The sequence below is a fragment of the Carettochelys insculpta genome, chromosome 12, assembly GCF_033958435.1.
Source record: "Carettochelys insculpta isolate YL-2023 chromosome 12, ASM3395843v1, whole genome shotgun sequence".
Lineage (NCBI taxonomy): Eukaryota > Metazoa > Chordata > Testudines > Carettochelyidae > Carettochelys > Carettochelys insculpta.
In genome coordinates this window covers 42,664,089-42,682,092 of record NC_134148.1, presented here as the reverse complement: position 1 = coordinate 42,682,092, position 18,004 = coordinate 42,664,089, and the positions used below count along the sequence as shown (strand labels likewise).

General features: G+C 44.6%; 1 protein-coding gene across 1 annotated transcript in view; it reads left to right on the top strand.

Annotated features, from left to right (window-relative positions):
- The first annotated feature begins 17,459 nt into the window (after positions 1-17,459).
- Positions 17,460-18,004, top strand: part of ITGA11 (integrin subunit alpha 11) — a 147,518-nt gene continuing 146,973 nt past the window's right edge. The window contains exon 1 of the mRNA XM_075007012.1: positions 17,460-17,590. Within this exon, the coding sequence (XP_074863113.1) occupies positions 17,539-17,590 (52 nt within the window). The 5' untranslated portion in view covers positions 17,460-17,538. The remainder of the gene's footprint in view (positions 17,591-18,004) is intronic.

Here is an 18,004-nt window from a genome sequence, read left to right as displayed (position 1 = left end):
GGTACAATGATCACATTTGACAGGCTCCTTCCACTTGGAAAGCTTTAACAGAACCATCTTATACTTAAAATACAGAATACCAGTGCAGCTGGTAATCAATCAAGTGGGTAGAAACTTGCAAGTTCATCCACTCTACAGCACTGCAAAATAGAAATTACTAAATAAGCTGTTAGTTAGGCAGAAATGGTTTTCCCATTCAATGCATATTTCAGAGAGTTCAAAAAAGTTTACTGCCCAGAACTGCAATGAGAAATTGAAACCTCAACATTTTTCACAAGCTAAAAAAAGTTTTGATTTTTTTTTCTAGTTTTAGCCAAAATGTTTTATTTCAATAACTATAAAATATATTTTATTTGGATTTTAAGTTTCTTCTCACCTCTTTTCAGTGTAATTAGCTGAAGTGTCTAAACAAAATGTCCTTTTTGAATACATGTTTGAGTTAAGAGATTTATCAGAACCAATTCTATTTCACAGTCGCTTTTCCATTTCATTTAATTGGCATTTTTAAAGAACAACAAAAATACTGTGTGTCAAAAAATTCCTGATCAGCTCTACTTAGATTAGGAGTGAAGGTTGTTTACTGACTACGGAAAGAGAAAATAATTTTAATTCTGTTCTCACCTCTTTCACAGCCATATATTTGACCTTAGGCAAATTTCTTAACTTCTCTGTGCATCACTTTGTCCATCTGTTAAATGGGTAAAATAGTAATACCTAAGAGTCATGAAAAAAGAAAAGACTTATTTGGTCACCTAGCCAATTTTATAACGAGTGCAGGCCTATTCTAGAGTGCATAGTTTCTTATGGTAGACTGTCAGAGTTTTCTTATCATGCTGTGAGGGAGGGAAGCATTTTGGCTAAGAGACTAGTAAATAAAGCTGACGCTCCTTGTGTGCTGGGAGTCCAGTGCCAGAGGAATTCCAAACAGAATAGGTTACAGATCTCAGGTTTTTTGAGGTTAAGTTGCTCTCCTCTTTTTAAGAAATACTGAAAAAGCAAATCAGCCAAAGCAGCACTACTCCACCAACAGGGTTAGAATCATAGGGCTGGAAGGGACCTCAAGAGGTCATCTAGTCCAGCCCCCTGCTTCCAGCAGGATCAACACCAATTAAGACATCCCAGCCAAGACCTTGTTAAGCTGGGACATAAAAACCTCTAGGGATGGAGATCCCACCGCCTCTCTAGGCAACGCATTCCAATGCTTCACCACCCTCCTGGTGAAGTAGTTTTTCCTAATATTCAACCTACGTTTCTCTTCGTTCCTTCCCACTCTTACACACGTCAAGTCAGTTTTCTGTCCTCCAAGTCTGCTCCTGGAAATGGGCGCTGCTGGTGAGTGTGGCTAGATTTACAGGCCAAGACTTTTGTCCTAATGATCAGCCTTTTGGTGGGCAGGAGGTAACTTACACTACAGTAGCTCTCTGATGCCATTGCTCAGAGGTGGATCTGGTGCCTCAAACAGCCAGAAAAGCAGCACTGGAAAGAATTATTCAGTCATCTAGTCCAGGGGTGAGCAAACTTTTTACATCACACTCTGCTTTCCGGTCCTGCAGTTAGCGGGGTCTCACCACCCTGTCTAATGCAATCCAAACCGATGGAAATTTCAGTGTGTTCATATGGAAAAAAAAATCCTTATGGAACGTGTAAGGAAATAAGTACAGTAAAGCCTTGATGTAATGGACCTCAGAAATAATGGGCACTGTCTGCCAGCATCCACCCCACCATGCCCTCAAATAAATGCCAGAGATTCAACAGAGTCGCTGCCAGGGCTGGAGGAGCTGCCAGAGTGGCTGGGGCTGGAGGGGCCACTGGGGCCAGAGGAGCCTGGGGGGCTGCAGCAGGGTGCAGGGGCTCTTCTCCCTCAGCCCCATGTGCATGGAGCATGTTGGCACCCGGCCACCGCTGCCTGCAATGACACTGAGCTGCAGCCATGGGGTCGGAGGCTGCTGCCTGCTGGCAGGCTGTGTGCGGCCATGCTGTACCTTCACGTGGGTGGCTCAGAGCCAGGGACTGGAGAAGCCGTGGTGCTGAGAGCTGGCAGAGGTGGAAGGAGCCAAGCCGGTATTCAGCTCCTCTCCTGGTGATTGTGAGAGGGAGATGGAGGTGTGTGGGGAAGAATGCGGGGGGGGAAGGGAAAGCGGGGGCAGAGGACAGGAGTGAGTGATGAGCTGGGAAGATCAGTGCATTGTCATACAGTATAACCACTTGGAGATAACGGACTTCTGGCATTAACAGCCACCCCTTCCCCCCCCATTAGTCCATTAAATCAAGGGTTTACTGTACACAGAATGTAAAAACCTTATTAATCGGTACATAAATGTGAATACAGATACATCAAAACTGTACAGGTTGTACCTCCCTGGTCTGGCATCCTCAGACCTCAGTGGTCCTGGACAAGGGATTTTGCCAGACTGGGGAGGTTGGGCCCATCAATGGCTATTAGCCAGCGTGGATTGGAATAGCATCCCTAGCAGAAATGGCTGACAGGAGAGGGATCGCTTTGGTGATTACCTGGCGTGTTCACTCCCTCTGGGGCATCTAGTACACACCTCTATTGCAAGACAGGAGACTAGGCTAGATGCACCTTTGACTTGACCCAGTGGAGCCTTTCTTACATTCTTGTCAGATGCAGGTCCACCTTTTTGCATCCACGCCAGACTCTACAGATGGCATCTAGGACTCTGTAGGCAGAATCCTCCCCAACCCAAAGAAGAATGCCTGTCTCCAGCCCCTCTCATTTTCATTGTGATGTGGCAGTGCTCACCCCTGCTTAGCAAACGAGGTTGAGGTTAGGGTGAGCCCCTCAATCCAGGCGCACTCAGTATAGTTTGTCTGCCCTTTACTCCGCAGCCAGGGTAACAACATTCTATTCCTCCTGCGTTCCATGTCAAAGTGAATTGTAACCCAAAGACCAGCCAAAACTGATCAGTGTGGCAAAGCGGCTCTCTCTGCTGAACACCTAGTCAAAATGGGTGTTTTTATGCAAATAAAGTCTGCTCTTGAAGTCTCTTGCCTCTGTTCCTGGCAAAGGATCAGAGGAGAGCTCGTTCAGACCAGGCTTAGAGAAATGCAAAAATGTTTCAGTTCTGTTAGATCTTGTTTTTCACTATTATCAGAACGAGCTCCTGTCCGGCTACTGGCTCAACAGTCAACAAATCAGCTGGATTACAAACTCTTCATTGATTTGTAGACTAGCGCTAATGGTGCAGTGAACCTGTATAGTTGCAGGATGATAGGTTGCATGTGACTAGCTGTCTCGAGCTACAGCACAACATGCAGAGATGAACAACAGGAGGTTATTTCCATGGCATGTGCCAGTCCAATCCAATGGCATTATTGCAGGTGCATTTTGACTTCTGTTTCTGGTTTTCCTCTCCTGGTGCCAGGAATTGCTTTTCTGACTGTGGGGTTTCCCTGGAGCCAATACCTGAATTACATTCTGCGGTAGTAAACCATGGGATTTGCTAATAGATTGAATAATCTGAACATGATGCATTCCATAGCTACTTCTATAATTGTCTTTAAATCATTGTTGGTGCTAATTCCATGAGAAACACTTACTCAGTAACCTGCATGACTCATCTCCCACTATCTTCTGATTACGGTCTGATTAGATTGTCCTTTTATGAAAGCGATCCTTACAGTGAAGGTTGACAGTATGTTTCTGGTGCAGCTGATGGTTAAAATACCCCATCCCCACAATAAATTCCAGTTCTTCTGACATCTGTATTACTTTACTGATACATTTTTTTCATTCCTAGAATTTGTTTCTTTACAGTTTCTGTATTCTAGTTTAACTCTTCAAAACCACAAAGAAACCACACACATCCAGCATATTACTCCGTCATTAATTGTGAGGATGTGTCTACAGAAGGAAAAAACCCATGGAGTTTAGGAATGCAATGAGGATATGTGACAAAAAAGTACAATAAGCTGTGACTGTCTGCTGGCTTCTGCATATCTTGTGATGGAGAGAAAAGGTCAAACAAACGAGTGACAGAAGTAGAAGCAAAATCATAGAATGCTAGGGCTGGAAGGGACCTCAGGAGGTCGTCAAGTCCAGCCCCTTGCCCAAAGCAGGACCAACCCCAACTAAGTCATCCCAATCAGGATTTTGTCAAGCAATAGGCAGTGTTGATGATATTGTTCAAGTGTTTTTAAATGACGTTTGTATGTTGTCCAGGTTTTGTATGTGTGTAGTAGCGTTGGAATAACCACTGCACAGTATACAAGGAGCTCTATCTTGGTGTAGATGTCCCAGTTTTCTAAGACCCTTTATCTCAGGTGGGCAAAAGCTGTGCTTTCACAGCAGAGGCAATGCTGGATTTCTGCATCAATGCTGACTCGAGCAGAATGATGACTTCCAAGGTGTGGGGAAAGCCCCACGTTTCCCAGCAGTTCTCGACTGACTGCAGTATTTACCATAGTTAACTGTATTACACACCACTTAAGTCCAAGAAATTGATTATCCTTTCCCTGGACGGAAACCAATGCTACCTCATTCGGCTACATAGATGTAACATAAATTACGTAAAGTTTCTTGCAGAAAGAAAACATTCTTTTACTTTTCAGTGGCTAAAACAGAGCATCATAGCCTAAGTCATTTTAGGAGCAAAGGATGAGTTGAGCAAATAGACTGAGCCCCAGCTTTAGGGGTCGCATGTACCTTTGGCAATACTGAAATCTCATACGAGTTTTCTGTTGCTGTGGATAAACAGCTGAAGTTGACAGCTCTTGTTGAAATTTTTTTTCTTTCGGACAGGATCTGGTCACCTGCTCTGGCCTGGGGCTGAAACCTTAGGTATGTGTTCAGCTCTAGGAATTTCTTAAGTTTGTATTTCACAAGTGACTAATGTGCTGCTCCAAACCAGAAGGCAGAAACTAGTTGAGTGGATTACGTTAATTTTTCTGCTCCGTCCATGTTTTTTGGCTACTTGCCATAGATTATTTTAAGACACTGTTATTTGCAAACAGAAAAGTTGTGGGGTTAGTAGTCAGGGCATGACGTAAAACTTGGATTCAGATTTTGAACACTAAGGAGTTGATTTATTTTGTATCCTGTTAAAGACAAAAAGGCCAGCTGAATTTAGGGGTCAGAGCCTGACCCCCTCCAAAGCTCAGAAGAAGAGTTGGATGAAAGCTTTCATAGATGCATACAATCCTAGGGCTGGAAGAAACCTCAGGTGGACATTGAGTCCAGCCCCCTGCCCAAAGCAGGACCAACCCCAACTAAATCATCCCAGCCAGGACTTTGTCAAGCCAGGACTTAAAAACCTCTAGGGATGGAGATTCCATCATATCTCTAGGTAGTGCATTCCAGTGCTTCACCACCCTCCTAGTGAATTTCCTAATATCCAGCCTGCACCACCCAGTCTGTAACTTGAGACCATTGCTCCTTGTTCTGCCATCCATCACTACTGGGAACAGCCTCTCTCCATCCTCTCTAGGAAATTGAAGGCTGCTATCAAATCACCCCTCACTTTTCTCTTCTGCAAACTAAATATGCCCAAATACTCAGCTGCTCCTCTTAGGTCATGTGCTCCAGCCCCCTAATCATTTTGGTTGTCCTCTGCTGAATCCTCTCCAATGCATCCACATCTTTTCTGTATTGGGGGGGGTCCACGATTGGAGCAGTACTCCAGATGTGGCCTCACCAGTGCCGAATAAAAGCATATAATAACTTTCTCTAGACCTGCTGGAAATGCTTCTCCGAATATACCCCAATATGCCATTAGTCTTGTTGGCTACCAGGGCACACTGTTGACTCATATCCATCCTCTCATCCACTGTAATCCCCAGGTCCTTTTCTGCTGCACTGCTACTCAGTCAGTTGGCATCCAGCCTGTGACAATATTTGGGATTCTTCTGTCCCAAGCACAGGACTCTGCACGTGTTCTTGTTGAACTTCATTTTTGGCCCAATCCTCAAATTTGTTTAGATCACCCTTGACTGTATCCTTACCTTCTAATGTGTCTACCTGTCCCCCTTGCTTAGTGTCATCCATAAATTTACTGAATCTGCAATCCATTCCCTCAGCCAGGTCATTAATAAAGATGTTGAACAATAGCAGCCCTAGAACTGATCCCTAGGACACTCCACTTGAAACTGACCTTGAACCAGGCATTGAGCCATTGATCACAACCTGTTGAGCCCGACCATCTAGCCAGCTTTCTGTACACCTTACAGTCCATTTATCCAATCCATACTTCCTTAACTTATGGGCAAGAATATTGTGGGAGACTGTATCAAAAACTTTGCTAAAGTTGAGGTATATCACATCCATTGACTTCCCCTTGTCCACAGAGCCAGTTACCTCATTATAGAAGCTAATCAGATTGGTCAGGCATGACTTGCCCTTGATGAATCCATGATGACTATTCCTTATCACTTTCCTGTCTTCCACGTGCTTCAGAATGGATTCCTTGAGGATGCCTTCCATGATTTTTCCAAGGATTGAGGTAAGGCTGACCGATCTATAGTTCTCTCCATTGTCCTTTCCTCCTTAAAAGATGGATGCAATATTTGCCTTGTTCCAGTCACCTCTCTTGATCTCCATTAGTTTTCAAGGATAATAGCCAAAGGCTCTGCAGTGACCTTTGCCAATTTCCTCAGCACCCTTGGATGTATTGAATCCAGACCAAAAGATTTGTGTATGTCTAGCTTTTCTAAATAGCTCTTAACCTGTTCTTTCCCCACTGAGGACTGCCCACCTGTTTCCCACCCGTACTGCATCTCCTAGTGCCGTATTCTGGGAGCTGACCTTGTCTGTGAAGACAGAGGCAAAAAAAGTATTGGGTACCTCAGCTTTTTCCCCATCATCTGTTACCAGGTTACCTCCCTCATTCAGTAAGGGCCCCACACCCTCCCTGATCAACCTTTTATTGTTAACTTGTCTGCGGAAACCTTTCTTGTTACCCTTCGCATCCCTTGCCAGTTGCAATTCCAGTTGTGCTTTTGCCTTCCTGATTACTCTCCTGCATTCTCGAGCAATATATTTATACTCCTCCTCAGTCATCTGTCTAAGTTTCCACTTCTTATAAGCCTCCTTTTTGTATTCAAGCTCACCAAGGATTTCCCTGGTACAGGTTGAACCTCTCTAATTTGGAACTCTCTGGTCCAGTGTATTCTGTTATCCAGCATGATTTTAACTTAGCTGGATGACCACTTATCATGGGTGTGGCCAAGTTTTCCACGGTCCCATAAAGTTTGTTTCCAGCCCCCAGTCCTGGCTTTCTGTGCTGTTATTTAGCTGTGATTTACCCCTAAATGTCTTCTAAGAGCCTAGAAAGCAGTGGAAGTGTTGGTAATGCTGCTAGACAATATTGACCTTCCGTGGTCTGGCAAATTCTCTCGTCCAGCACTGGTCAGGTCCTGAAAGTGCCGGATTAGAGAGATTCAATCTGTAGTTCAAAAGGAGAGACTACAAAGTCTAATTAAAATGTCCAGAAAGTAACCAAGACTGTAGAAAGTGGGGAGCAGACAGGGAATTCATTCTTTCTTTGGGCTTGGACAGCAACACACTGCTGTGTCTGTGAGATACAATTTAGGCCTCAATCACTTGCCCAAGGTCCCAAAGCTGGTCTGAGGCTGAGCCAGGAAGAAAACCAACAACTCTGAGACTTGTGTGAACCACTAGCCAATATTCCTTGTCAGCCTGGTTCTTCCAAACCTAGTGCACATTTTCCAAGCAATGTCGGATTCTCTTAGGAAAACCTAGCTGTACGACAAAAAAGTTTTCATAATGACCTTATGATGCTCACTGGGGGATCAAAGTGTCATGCCCAGAAAGAAACTCAGGCAGGTATGTTCTACAGCTATATGTAACCCCACAGGCACTGCAACCACTGACAAGGGTAAGTGAAGTCTTTGCACTACATCCTTGGCTGAGAGCCAGCTGGCTTTTAGCTTGTGCGGCACAGTATATGGCTTTAGCCCCTAAGGTTGCAGGTTCATTCCCTCCTGCCAACAGCCCTGTCATGTGGGGAAAGGCAGAGCGTGTCATGCTCACTGTTTGTGAAACTGAGGCCCACCCCACCCCAAAGAGCAGGCACATTAATGTGAACTTGCTGGCCAGTAAAACCCTCCTGACAACATTGCCTAATGTGCAACATGGAAGCACGATCTTGGAAACTTTCAAAGCCTGACTTGGCCATGCCTTAGTGCAACAAGGGACTGGACTTCAAGACCTCCCAATGTCTTTTCCAGCCCTACATTTCTATAATTCCATTAGAAATATTTTACCAGACCCTACAGAGAAACGTGAATCTGATTTGCAGTTTGCTAAGTAATTGGGTCAGCCTCCACTAACCATTTATTGGTTTTCTCGTAATGAATTTCTGTGGAAGGTGCTGATTTCCCCAGCCCCGCTTGTTGGCAGTGAATCATTTCTAGAGGAAAAAAGAGCATAATAATCAATGTAATATTTGCCATCAGAATACAAAACATCCTCTGTATTTCTGGAACTTCTCAAACAAAGTTGACAATGAGTACAGAAAATCATGACATAATCCTGAAAATTTGGCCACTACCTTGGTAATTCTGCCCCTGGCCTCCCTCCTGATATGCCTTTTGAGGGAACGGACTGCATCCCAATCCACAGTTTGCTTAACCACCCCTTGGTGCCAACAATACAACACTCAATACTTCCAGGATAGAGGAAAAATCTAGCACTGTCCCAAAGTTTACATCATACTCATTACTGGTGCTAACACTCTCTATGGAAAACTCAGCTAATAGCTAAACTTTGAGATAATTGTCTCTAGAAAGTGATTAGTGGAAGCAGAAACAACAATTGCCAGTGTCTACGATTGTTTAAAACGGAGTGATTACAGGGAATTCCCAGCAGAGAATAACTAAGAAAGGGGACTGAAAAAGTGTTCTCCTTCACCCCAGTATAAATGACTCAGAAAGGTTGCTGAGGATCTTTGTATTCATAGTGTGACAACCCCTAACTCACCTGAAAAAACAACGAGAAGTCCCATGGCACCTTATAGACTAACAGATTTTTGGAGTATAAGCTTTCGTGGGCAAAGACGCACTTCGGCTGTGTCTACAGTAGGAAGTTCTTTCAAAAAAAACACCCAAAATGCACTCTGTCAATCTGAAATCAAAAGAACACAGCACTTTTTCCCGTGGCCTTGGAAGACAGCCTTCCAGATGAGGAAGAGAGCCTTTTTCTGAAAGATTCTTTTGGAGAAGAAAAAGTGTGTAGACACCCTAGGGGCCCTTTTTTCAAAAGAGCAGTCCTCTTGATGCTGGATTTTTTCATCCCGAGCCCATTCTTTTGAAAGAGCAGGGGCTGGGTGGATGCTCGCTATTGAAAGGGCAGATCAATTTTTTTTGTCTACTTTTTTGTTTGTGGATGCGCTCTTTTGAAAGAAGGGATCTTCTGGAAGAACAACTTTTGAAAGATCACTGTAACACAGACATAGCCTTCATCAGAGGCATGTTACCTGAGTCACAGTTCCACAAATAGTACTGTCTAGATTCACAGATGTTCTAGGAAGTCCACTCTGGTAAAAACTTTCTAGCAGCCTCCCACCCTCAGTCTTCTCCTAAGGGCACCTGCTTCCCCCACCCCCTCTCTCTTTAAGCAGGAGGCTCTGTAATTTTAAAAATTTTCCCCAACTTTGGAAAAGTGACTTGCTAACAAAAGGAACAATGGAATTCTGTCAATCTACTACCTAGAACTTACTGAAAGCTGAGAAAGATTGGAAAAGTTAGAGAATGGAAAATTATTCAACACTATTCATTTTATCGATCCCCACAGCCAACAAAAAAAAACATAAAAGGGGAAATATTTAAAAGATATTTCATATTTTAAAGAGAAATATTATGTAATTATGAATGCCATGAAACAGAAACAAATTGAAATTTTCAATAACCTCTCTTCCCCAATTCTGCAACTCTCCTGCAAGTCGAACTTCCATTGACTTGAATGGAAATGTAAATACCACCTGATACACTTCTGCAAACGTTTCCTCTTATCATGGAGATTATTTCAACATCTGAGGACATGTTCACCCTCAATAACAGGGAAAGAATTGGAGAGGATTCTGCTCTAGAGTTTGAGTTTAAAATCAACTCTGAAGACAAAAAGAAGCATTGTTTAGAGTTGGGGAAGGAAGAAAGAATTTGCTGTGAAAAAGTTACTTAGGTACTTTTTGCCTGTTTTCTGCTTGTGTATTGGCTGCAAGAAGCTTTCAAATTGCTCAGGTTTATCCACAATTAAGAATTATCCATCAATTAATGCAGGAAGTTGTCTTATATGGTAGATCTGAAAAGCCAGTGTTTGCATATTTCACACTGTACTGTGATACACATGGATATATTGCTGTGAGGATTTTTTTCTTTTTGCCATGTTATTAGGGATCACGTTCAGCAACGTTAATATTACTGATCATTTTTGCATGAGCTAGAAATGCCTGAAGTTCAAAGGAAAATAAAGCTTCATTGTGATAATATTGATGTAATACTTTCAAAATGTAAACAGCTGTTAACTGAAATGATCTATGGGGAAGTGAAGGAAGACAATAAGGGCAGGGGAGGGACGCGAAAATGAAATCACTTTAAAAAGCTGAACTGTTACAGGGATGCTTCCCTGTACACTTCTGGTAAATGGCACAACCTCAGTTATCTTGGGTTAAGAAACCTGTAAAAGTAGATGCTCTTCATCAGACGAGATTAAAAGAGTCAGTGCAAATTATAAACTGTATTCCTGTTTTGTGTTTGGATCATTGTCCCATTCAACATTCTATTTAATCCAGGCCAGAGAGTGTTTTCCAAAAAAATTTCACTGCAATGAAGCCAAATTTGAGCTGAACGCATCTCCCCAGTGACGGGGATTAGTTTTATGCATATTTGTATGAGAGCAAGGAGAAATGGATGCAGCCATCGAAAGGATATACACACTCTCTGTCTCTGCCAAAGTTTAACAGAAAAAGCTAATTTTTATTTTGAAAAACCGCTGCTGTTGATTATGATTCCTAGTGAAAACAGCAGAGACAATGCTGGAGAATCTCAAAGCTTTTATACATTTTGGAGGAAAAATTGTGAGCTGATAGCAATACTTCCCTGCGGGAAATGAAGATATATAGGGTATGAAAACCTCTCCCAGAAATAACTGGTTGTGGAAAAAAACACTTGATCCCAACACAAAAAGGCATCAGATGTTTGGAACCAGACTAGGAGAAGCTTTGCCACTTTGGTTTTTTTGGCTTTCTAAAAGCAATTACAGTGATAGTACATTTCATTTATTTTACAAGAGAGACAAAAATGTGTGTGGTGGGGAGGAGGTTTATCTCTAATGAAAGCTAATTCTATTGGTGGAAGAATACAAAAGCACTATCATAGACTTCCCGTGAACCTTGTGCATGTTTCTTTCTTTCCACGCTGGACTGCCGCATCTGGTAGAGGTTTACAGATTTGAATAATAGATTATGTTTCTGATTTATTCTGCTGCTTTACTTCTAAACTTGTATATCCAGCTGATTTCATTCAGACTACAATGGTCTGTGCCCAGCTGGTGTCTCTTGTTAGGCTGTAAGTGCCATGAGGCACAGACTGTCTTTTTTTGTTCTGTATTTGTATAGCCCTTAACACAATTGGGTCCAGGTCCTTGAGTTGAGCTGCTAGGTGCTATGGTAGTCCAACTAATTCCTGCACAGTAGTTCTGCAGTAGCAGCTCCATCTGTTCCCACAGACTGAACCTCTCTAAGTCCAGAGCTCTCTCGTCTGGCAACATCCGCAACCCAACATGATTTTAGTTAGCTGGACAAATGGCTGTCATGGGTGTGGCCAAGTTTCCCGTGTCCCATAAAGTTTGTTTCCACCCACCAGGCCTGGCTCTCAGTGTTCTGCGCTGTTCTTTCGCCGTAATTTTCTCCTAAATGTCATCTAAGAGCCCAGTAAGCCGTGGAAGTGTTGGTAATGTGCTAGGTACTACTGACCTCCTACAGTCCAGCAAATTCTCTCCTTCAGCACCGTTCAGGTCCCAAAGGTGCCAGATGAGAGGTTCAACGTGTAGCATGAAAAGCCCATGACAGCCTCTTGACCACAGTATTAGAGCCTCTGCCATTGCTTCCTTTTCACTCCTTCCCTTTATTGCTGTCGACACCCTGTCCCCTCTACATTCTCTGCCCTTTGTACATGCCAGCCTGTCAGGGGTTGCCCACTCCTGGTCCTCAGCAGGCTTCTGGATGCCGAGAAGGTGAAGCTCTGTGCACACTGCAGCCTTTTTCTGGAGTCACTTCCCCAAGTTAATCATGAGCCCGGTGAATTGGCACACTGATTTGGAGGCTTTGCCTTTAGGTCCCACCACCAGCCAGAGATGTGCCAGAAATAAAACCTGGCTCTAAACACCTCTGAACAGAGTGGGTTGGAAAAATGTTTTTTTTCCTCCTGTGGAAAATGTAATTTGTATTTTTGAGGGGTTTTTTTAATTTTGTTTTTATCATTTTCTTGTTTTTACAAGACCTGAAATTTTCAGCCAAATACTGAAACTTTTTGGAAGAAGATGAAAATTTTGGTCTTGAAAAGAAAAACCCTGAACATTTTCTGCAGAAAGCCAAGCATCTTTACAATAAGCTTGTCCCTCTGCCCTCACAAACAGGGAGGAACTAGTAGGAGAAATATATGCGGGTGGCAACTGGGGCTGCAGCGAATTTGAGATGGTTGACTTAAGAATCCTGGCAAAAGAAAGGTGAGCAGCAAAATACACACCCAGAACTTCAGAAAAGCAGAATTTGACTCCCTCAGAGAACTGATGGGCAGGATCCCCTGGGATGCTAACATGAAGGGGAAAGGAGTCCAGGAGAGCTGCCAGTATTTTAAAGAAGCCTTAGTGAAAGCACAGAATAAGCCATCCTGATGTGCGGTAAGAAAAGCAAATATGGCAGGCGACCGTACGCGCTGAAGCTCTCTTGTCTGGCACCCTCAGAACCCGACTTGTGATGGAGGAGAGAATTTGCCGAACGATGGGAGGTCAACATCGTCTAGCACATTATCAACACTTCCACAGCCAACACTTCCACAGCTTACTTCCACAGCCAACACTTCCACAGCCAGCACTTCCACTGCTTACTTCCACAGCCAACACTTCCACAGCCAACACTTCCACTGCTTAGAAGACATTTAGGGGTAAATTACAACCACATAACAGCACAGAACACTGAGAGCCAGGCCTGGTGGCTGGAGAAGAACTTTATGGAAACTTGGCTACACCCCTGAGAAGTGGTCATCCGGTTAACTAAAATCATGCCAGATTACAGATGTTGCTGTAATATTGCAGATAATGCTGGATGAGAGAGTTCCGGATTAGAGAGGTTCAATCTGGAATAGTATTCACAGCTGTCACTGTAAGAAACTGTCTCTGCTCCTGACGGAGCAACATCTTATGATTAAACACCCTTCCCAATAATCTCTTGGGTGGCCACTGCCTTCCACATGTGGACTTGCCCCTCTGTTAGTAACAGTTTTCGCTGAAAACACACTTTTTACCAACACCGAAAGCCAGTTGCATCTGCTCAAGTCGAAGCGGGTCACAGCTATGGTTTCTGGAGAAAGTACTCTAGGGAATTTTCCTATACTCGTCATGTTTGGCCGTCGTGTAGCATGCAGACTCTCCCCATGCATGGAGCTGGCAGCTCCCCTTTCTTGAAGAATTTCAATGATGACACAATTAATTGCTTCTTCTCTCAAAACCATGGTTTACAGCAAGTACATGACAGCTGCATTTACCCCATAATTTGAAGCAAATTGCAGATTTCTCAAACAGCTGTCCTGTTCTGAAAAGACCTAACCCTGGGGTGGAAGTGGGGGAGAGACTATTGCGGAAGGCCTGGCTAGCTTGGTACCCTGGAGGCATGCAGAAGTAAGCTTCATGTAGCGGGAGTGCAGATAAAATAGATCCAGGGAAAGGGTGGCATAGGGGAAGACCCAGGAGGAGGATATAGTTCCTAGAGATTAGTGCCCTCTCTGGGGATGTGGGGGCAGGTTTGGGGTAGGGAGGGGTTAAGCCTGGGGATGGGGGTGAAAGTAACTTAAATGTTCTAACTGGTACAAGCCAATGTGTGCGCTGCTCTTAAAATAGGGGTGCTAAAAAGTACCGTTTGTCATTATTTATAAGGGACTGTCTCATATTCACATGCCTTGCAGCTCCTGAAGTACTGATTTTTGTCACTGAATTTGAAAAAAATGGCTCTTTTCACTATTTTGGTTGCTGAACCTGCTTTTGGGAAATGTTCAGAATTTGGAGCAGAGGGCCGGAATGGGTGAGGTAATACCTTGTATTGGGCTAACTTCTGTGGGGAAGAGAGAGAAGCTTCAAGTCAGGTTAGGCTCGAAAGCTTCTCTCTCTCCCCAACAAAAGTCCGGTAAAAGATTCGCTCACCCACTTTTTCTCTCAAGTATCTTGGGACGGATGTGGCTAGTGAGAGATGATTTGCATTTTTTCCATACACCTGAATGAATCTATAGCCTGGCTGCTGGTGACGGTGAAGTTCTCAGGGGACTCCTCATTGCAGCTCAGCGGGAACCCATTTTCCTTCACTGAGCATTTTGTTTTGTTCACCAAACTAGGGACATATTTAGACTTATGCACATATTTTACTTGCTGTGTGTAATCCTGCTGACTTTGCAGTGTGTATAAGTAAGCAACTGTGTAAGTCCTTGCAAAACTGAGGATTTACCATCAAACATTTTACCAGCCTGAGTCAAACATACATACCTCTAAACCACAAAATCTGCTGTTCTTAGATCCTTACCGAGAACATCAATTGTTATGCTGCATTTTTTTGTTTTTGAAATAAAATAGTTCTTATCGACGCCATTTATCAGTAATTCAGTTAATCTATTGTTCAGTTTCCTATGTATGGGTATATAATTATATATTTTAATACTTTCCTCAGTTCGTTACTCCCCAAAAATAATTACTTAAAAATCATACATGCCACAAAGAAAAACATTGTTTCCCCTCCCTTGAAATAGTGATTTGTGAGCTAACCTGACTGGGGGAGAGATGGTGGGACATTCAGGAAGAAAACCAAAAATGTTTAATTTGGTCAAAAAACATTTACTTTGGGGAAGGAACCAGATGCAAGCAGATCAGCAGAGTGTGCACACGTTTGAATCGTTTTGGATTCTCTGCTGCTTTGATCTCTGTTCGACATTTCTTCTCTCCAATCTGTAGTCCCCAGGCGTACATTTTCTATGGAAAAAGTGGAAAGAAATTCACTGCCCCCAAAGTTCTGCTTCGGTCAAGCGTTCCTACAGCAAAGCTTAACTTCTTTCTTCGGACTTTGCACGTGGTTTGAAAAGTATCCAGGAGCCAGAGATAAGAGTCTGACATCTTGGCTAATATCTAAAAATGATGGGTGGCAGGTTGTTGTTGTTATGAAGTGGAGCGCGTGAGCCAGAGGAGAGAATTGGTCATGTCTTATCCTTTCAGCCTGCTGCTTATAAGGATTAGCTTTCTATGGATGGGATGTCCCTCTCAGAAGCTCCTTTATCAGCCACCTAGCCCATTTTGCAGACTGTCATTGTCATTTAATAGAGATCCAACCATGCCAATGGTAATTCTGGTAGTGAGGTTCTCCAGGGCTTCCTTCTGCAGGCAAGGGGCTGGTTTCCAAAATGATTGGAAGCAAAGGCCTCAGGGACCAAAACTATCTTAACAGCGCGTGTATTTATACTGGGAGGGGGAAAATGTGCAACAGCAGCTGGCATGGTCTTGTAGCTCTGGTGCTGCACAGACCCCACTGATCTGTGTTCGTGTCTAGTCTGATTGCCAGCTCAGGCCCAAAGCTGTTCTAAGTCACACTCATGCTGAATTACCTTGGCAGAGGATGTGGTGCTCAAAGTCTAGGTCTTAATGTAAAAGTCCCTTATTGGGTTGGGACTGGACTGCCTCCGAATGTTACCTAGATAGATGGGCGGTGCTATACTGAGATGATGTGGCTACAGATAGCCAAGATGATGGGATAGAGGGAGGGACCCCAGCTGTGGAACTCCTGGCCAGATAAGCTGAGACTGACCCTGAGTTTGGCTGCATTTGGATCATACAGAGAGGCTGGCTTTCTCGATAAAGCCACCTCTAGTCACCATGACTCCTTCCAGACCAAAATGACTACCTGCCCCAGTGCTGCAGGAGGTGTTGAGGGTGCAGACCAGCCTTTGGGTTTTGCTGTGCTTGGTTGAATGTTGTAGCACGGCTGTGACTGGCACCACGGAACGGCCCTAGGTAAGTGAGAGAAACTCAGTATTTACTGGGCTTATGGTGACCAAGCGAGGCAGTGGTTTGTGCACCGCTGAGGGGACAGCCAAGTCTTGGGGGATTCTTCTTGGCTGGGAAGGGAGAACAAGCATTGCCACTGGATGATTGTGAAGCCTTTTTCTCTCCCTCGTCCCCTGTGAGCTTCCCAGCTGTTTGCCCAGGTGCCTGGCTGGGAGGCAAGTGTATACCACATGCTACAGCCAAAGTGCTAACTAACTTAGCCTGACCACTCCCCAGGTAGCTGTTTTCAGTAGAGGCTAGCACTGTTCCAGGTACTGGGCCCAGCCTTAGGGCAAGGCGAGAAACCTGGTTGTCTTGGGCCCTGCACCTTCAGGGCCCCGCCCTCCAATTGACTATAGCATCCACTGGCCACCAGCTGGGCCCCACGGTCAGCATCACGCCTTGGGCCTCGCCCACCAGTCAGGCCCCACAGGGTACTGCCCGGTCAGGTCCCTCAGTAAATACCCTCTGCTAAGCCCCGTCCCCCAAGCAGACTGTTCTCCCTCCTCCCTGCATCATCATAAATAACCGTGGGCTCAGCGCCCATTGGTGTCTGATGCCTCTCTCGCTATTTCCTTCCATCTTTCCCTATCCAGTGCAGAGTGGCTTAGTTTCTGTAGAGTAGCTCCGCACCAATCTACTACATCATCTATCCATTCTCTGTGGGGTCTGCCTCTCCTATTCGAACTGTCCACTATGCCGAATACCAGGGTCTTGATTTTTCGTTCGTTTTTCATTCTGCAAATATGTCCAAATAGTTGTAGCTTCCGTTTGATAACCTCCTGCAGCAGGTTCTCTTTCGGCTGTATCTTCCTATATAATTCCTCGTTGGTGACCTTCTGCATCCAGCCTATTCTCAGAATGAATAGCTCTAAACAGAAGGTGAATGCAGAGGCTGAGCCTGAGCCCTGGCGTAACTCTCCTGTGGCAGCAGGGCCAACAAATCTTTCCTTGCCATGCAGGGCAGAAGTGCCCTCCCAGGGACTCCCTCTCGAGGCTGGGGCATCTGAGCACAGAGCTGTGGGAGAGGAGCCCTGGCAGGACAGGCTGTCAGGGTGGACTCACTGCAAAGCGAGTCCTCTCTTCAGTCATCTAGTGCTGTACCTCCTACAAGTTTAGCTTGTCCCTCCCACTCCTTCTCAATGAGCAGCTTCTGGCAGGGAGCTGGGAAAGGCTGGGAAGAAGGGGAAGTTTTTTTCAGAGTAAGGCTACCACTCTGGCTCAGTGCCGCAAGCGGATGGTAGGGGTAGGGTACCAGAAGCACTCACATGGACTTCTACAGAAGGCTCTTTGTAGCCTGGGCTCTCAGCCTCCTACCAGGTAAGCCCCCTCTACTCCTTACCGTCTGCTGAACTCTGGAAAGTCTCTCTCAGGGCTGAAGGCACTGGAGGCAGCAGAAAGCTTTAAAAAGGGAAGGGGGGAACCACTTTTTGCTTATGTTGGCAACCAAAGGGAAAACAGCCGGAGAAAGCCACCGGGCAAAAGGTCGACAGTAAGCCAAGAGGGGTCAAGAAGGGGATCTTTCTCTGAAAAAAGGTGAAAGGGCTAAAATCTTTCACTCGGCTCCTGAGGGATGCCTGGAAATTAAGGCGAGCGAACTCTGTTCCTTCACTGCTCCTCATCTGGGTTCCAGTTGCATGTGGGATTCATTCGTATGTATTTTTTTCCCCCCCAAAGGAGAAAATGCTTTAAAACAAAAGGGAAGCCTCTCAGGCGGCGCTGAGTTGGGGGTTA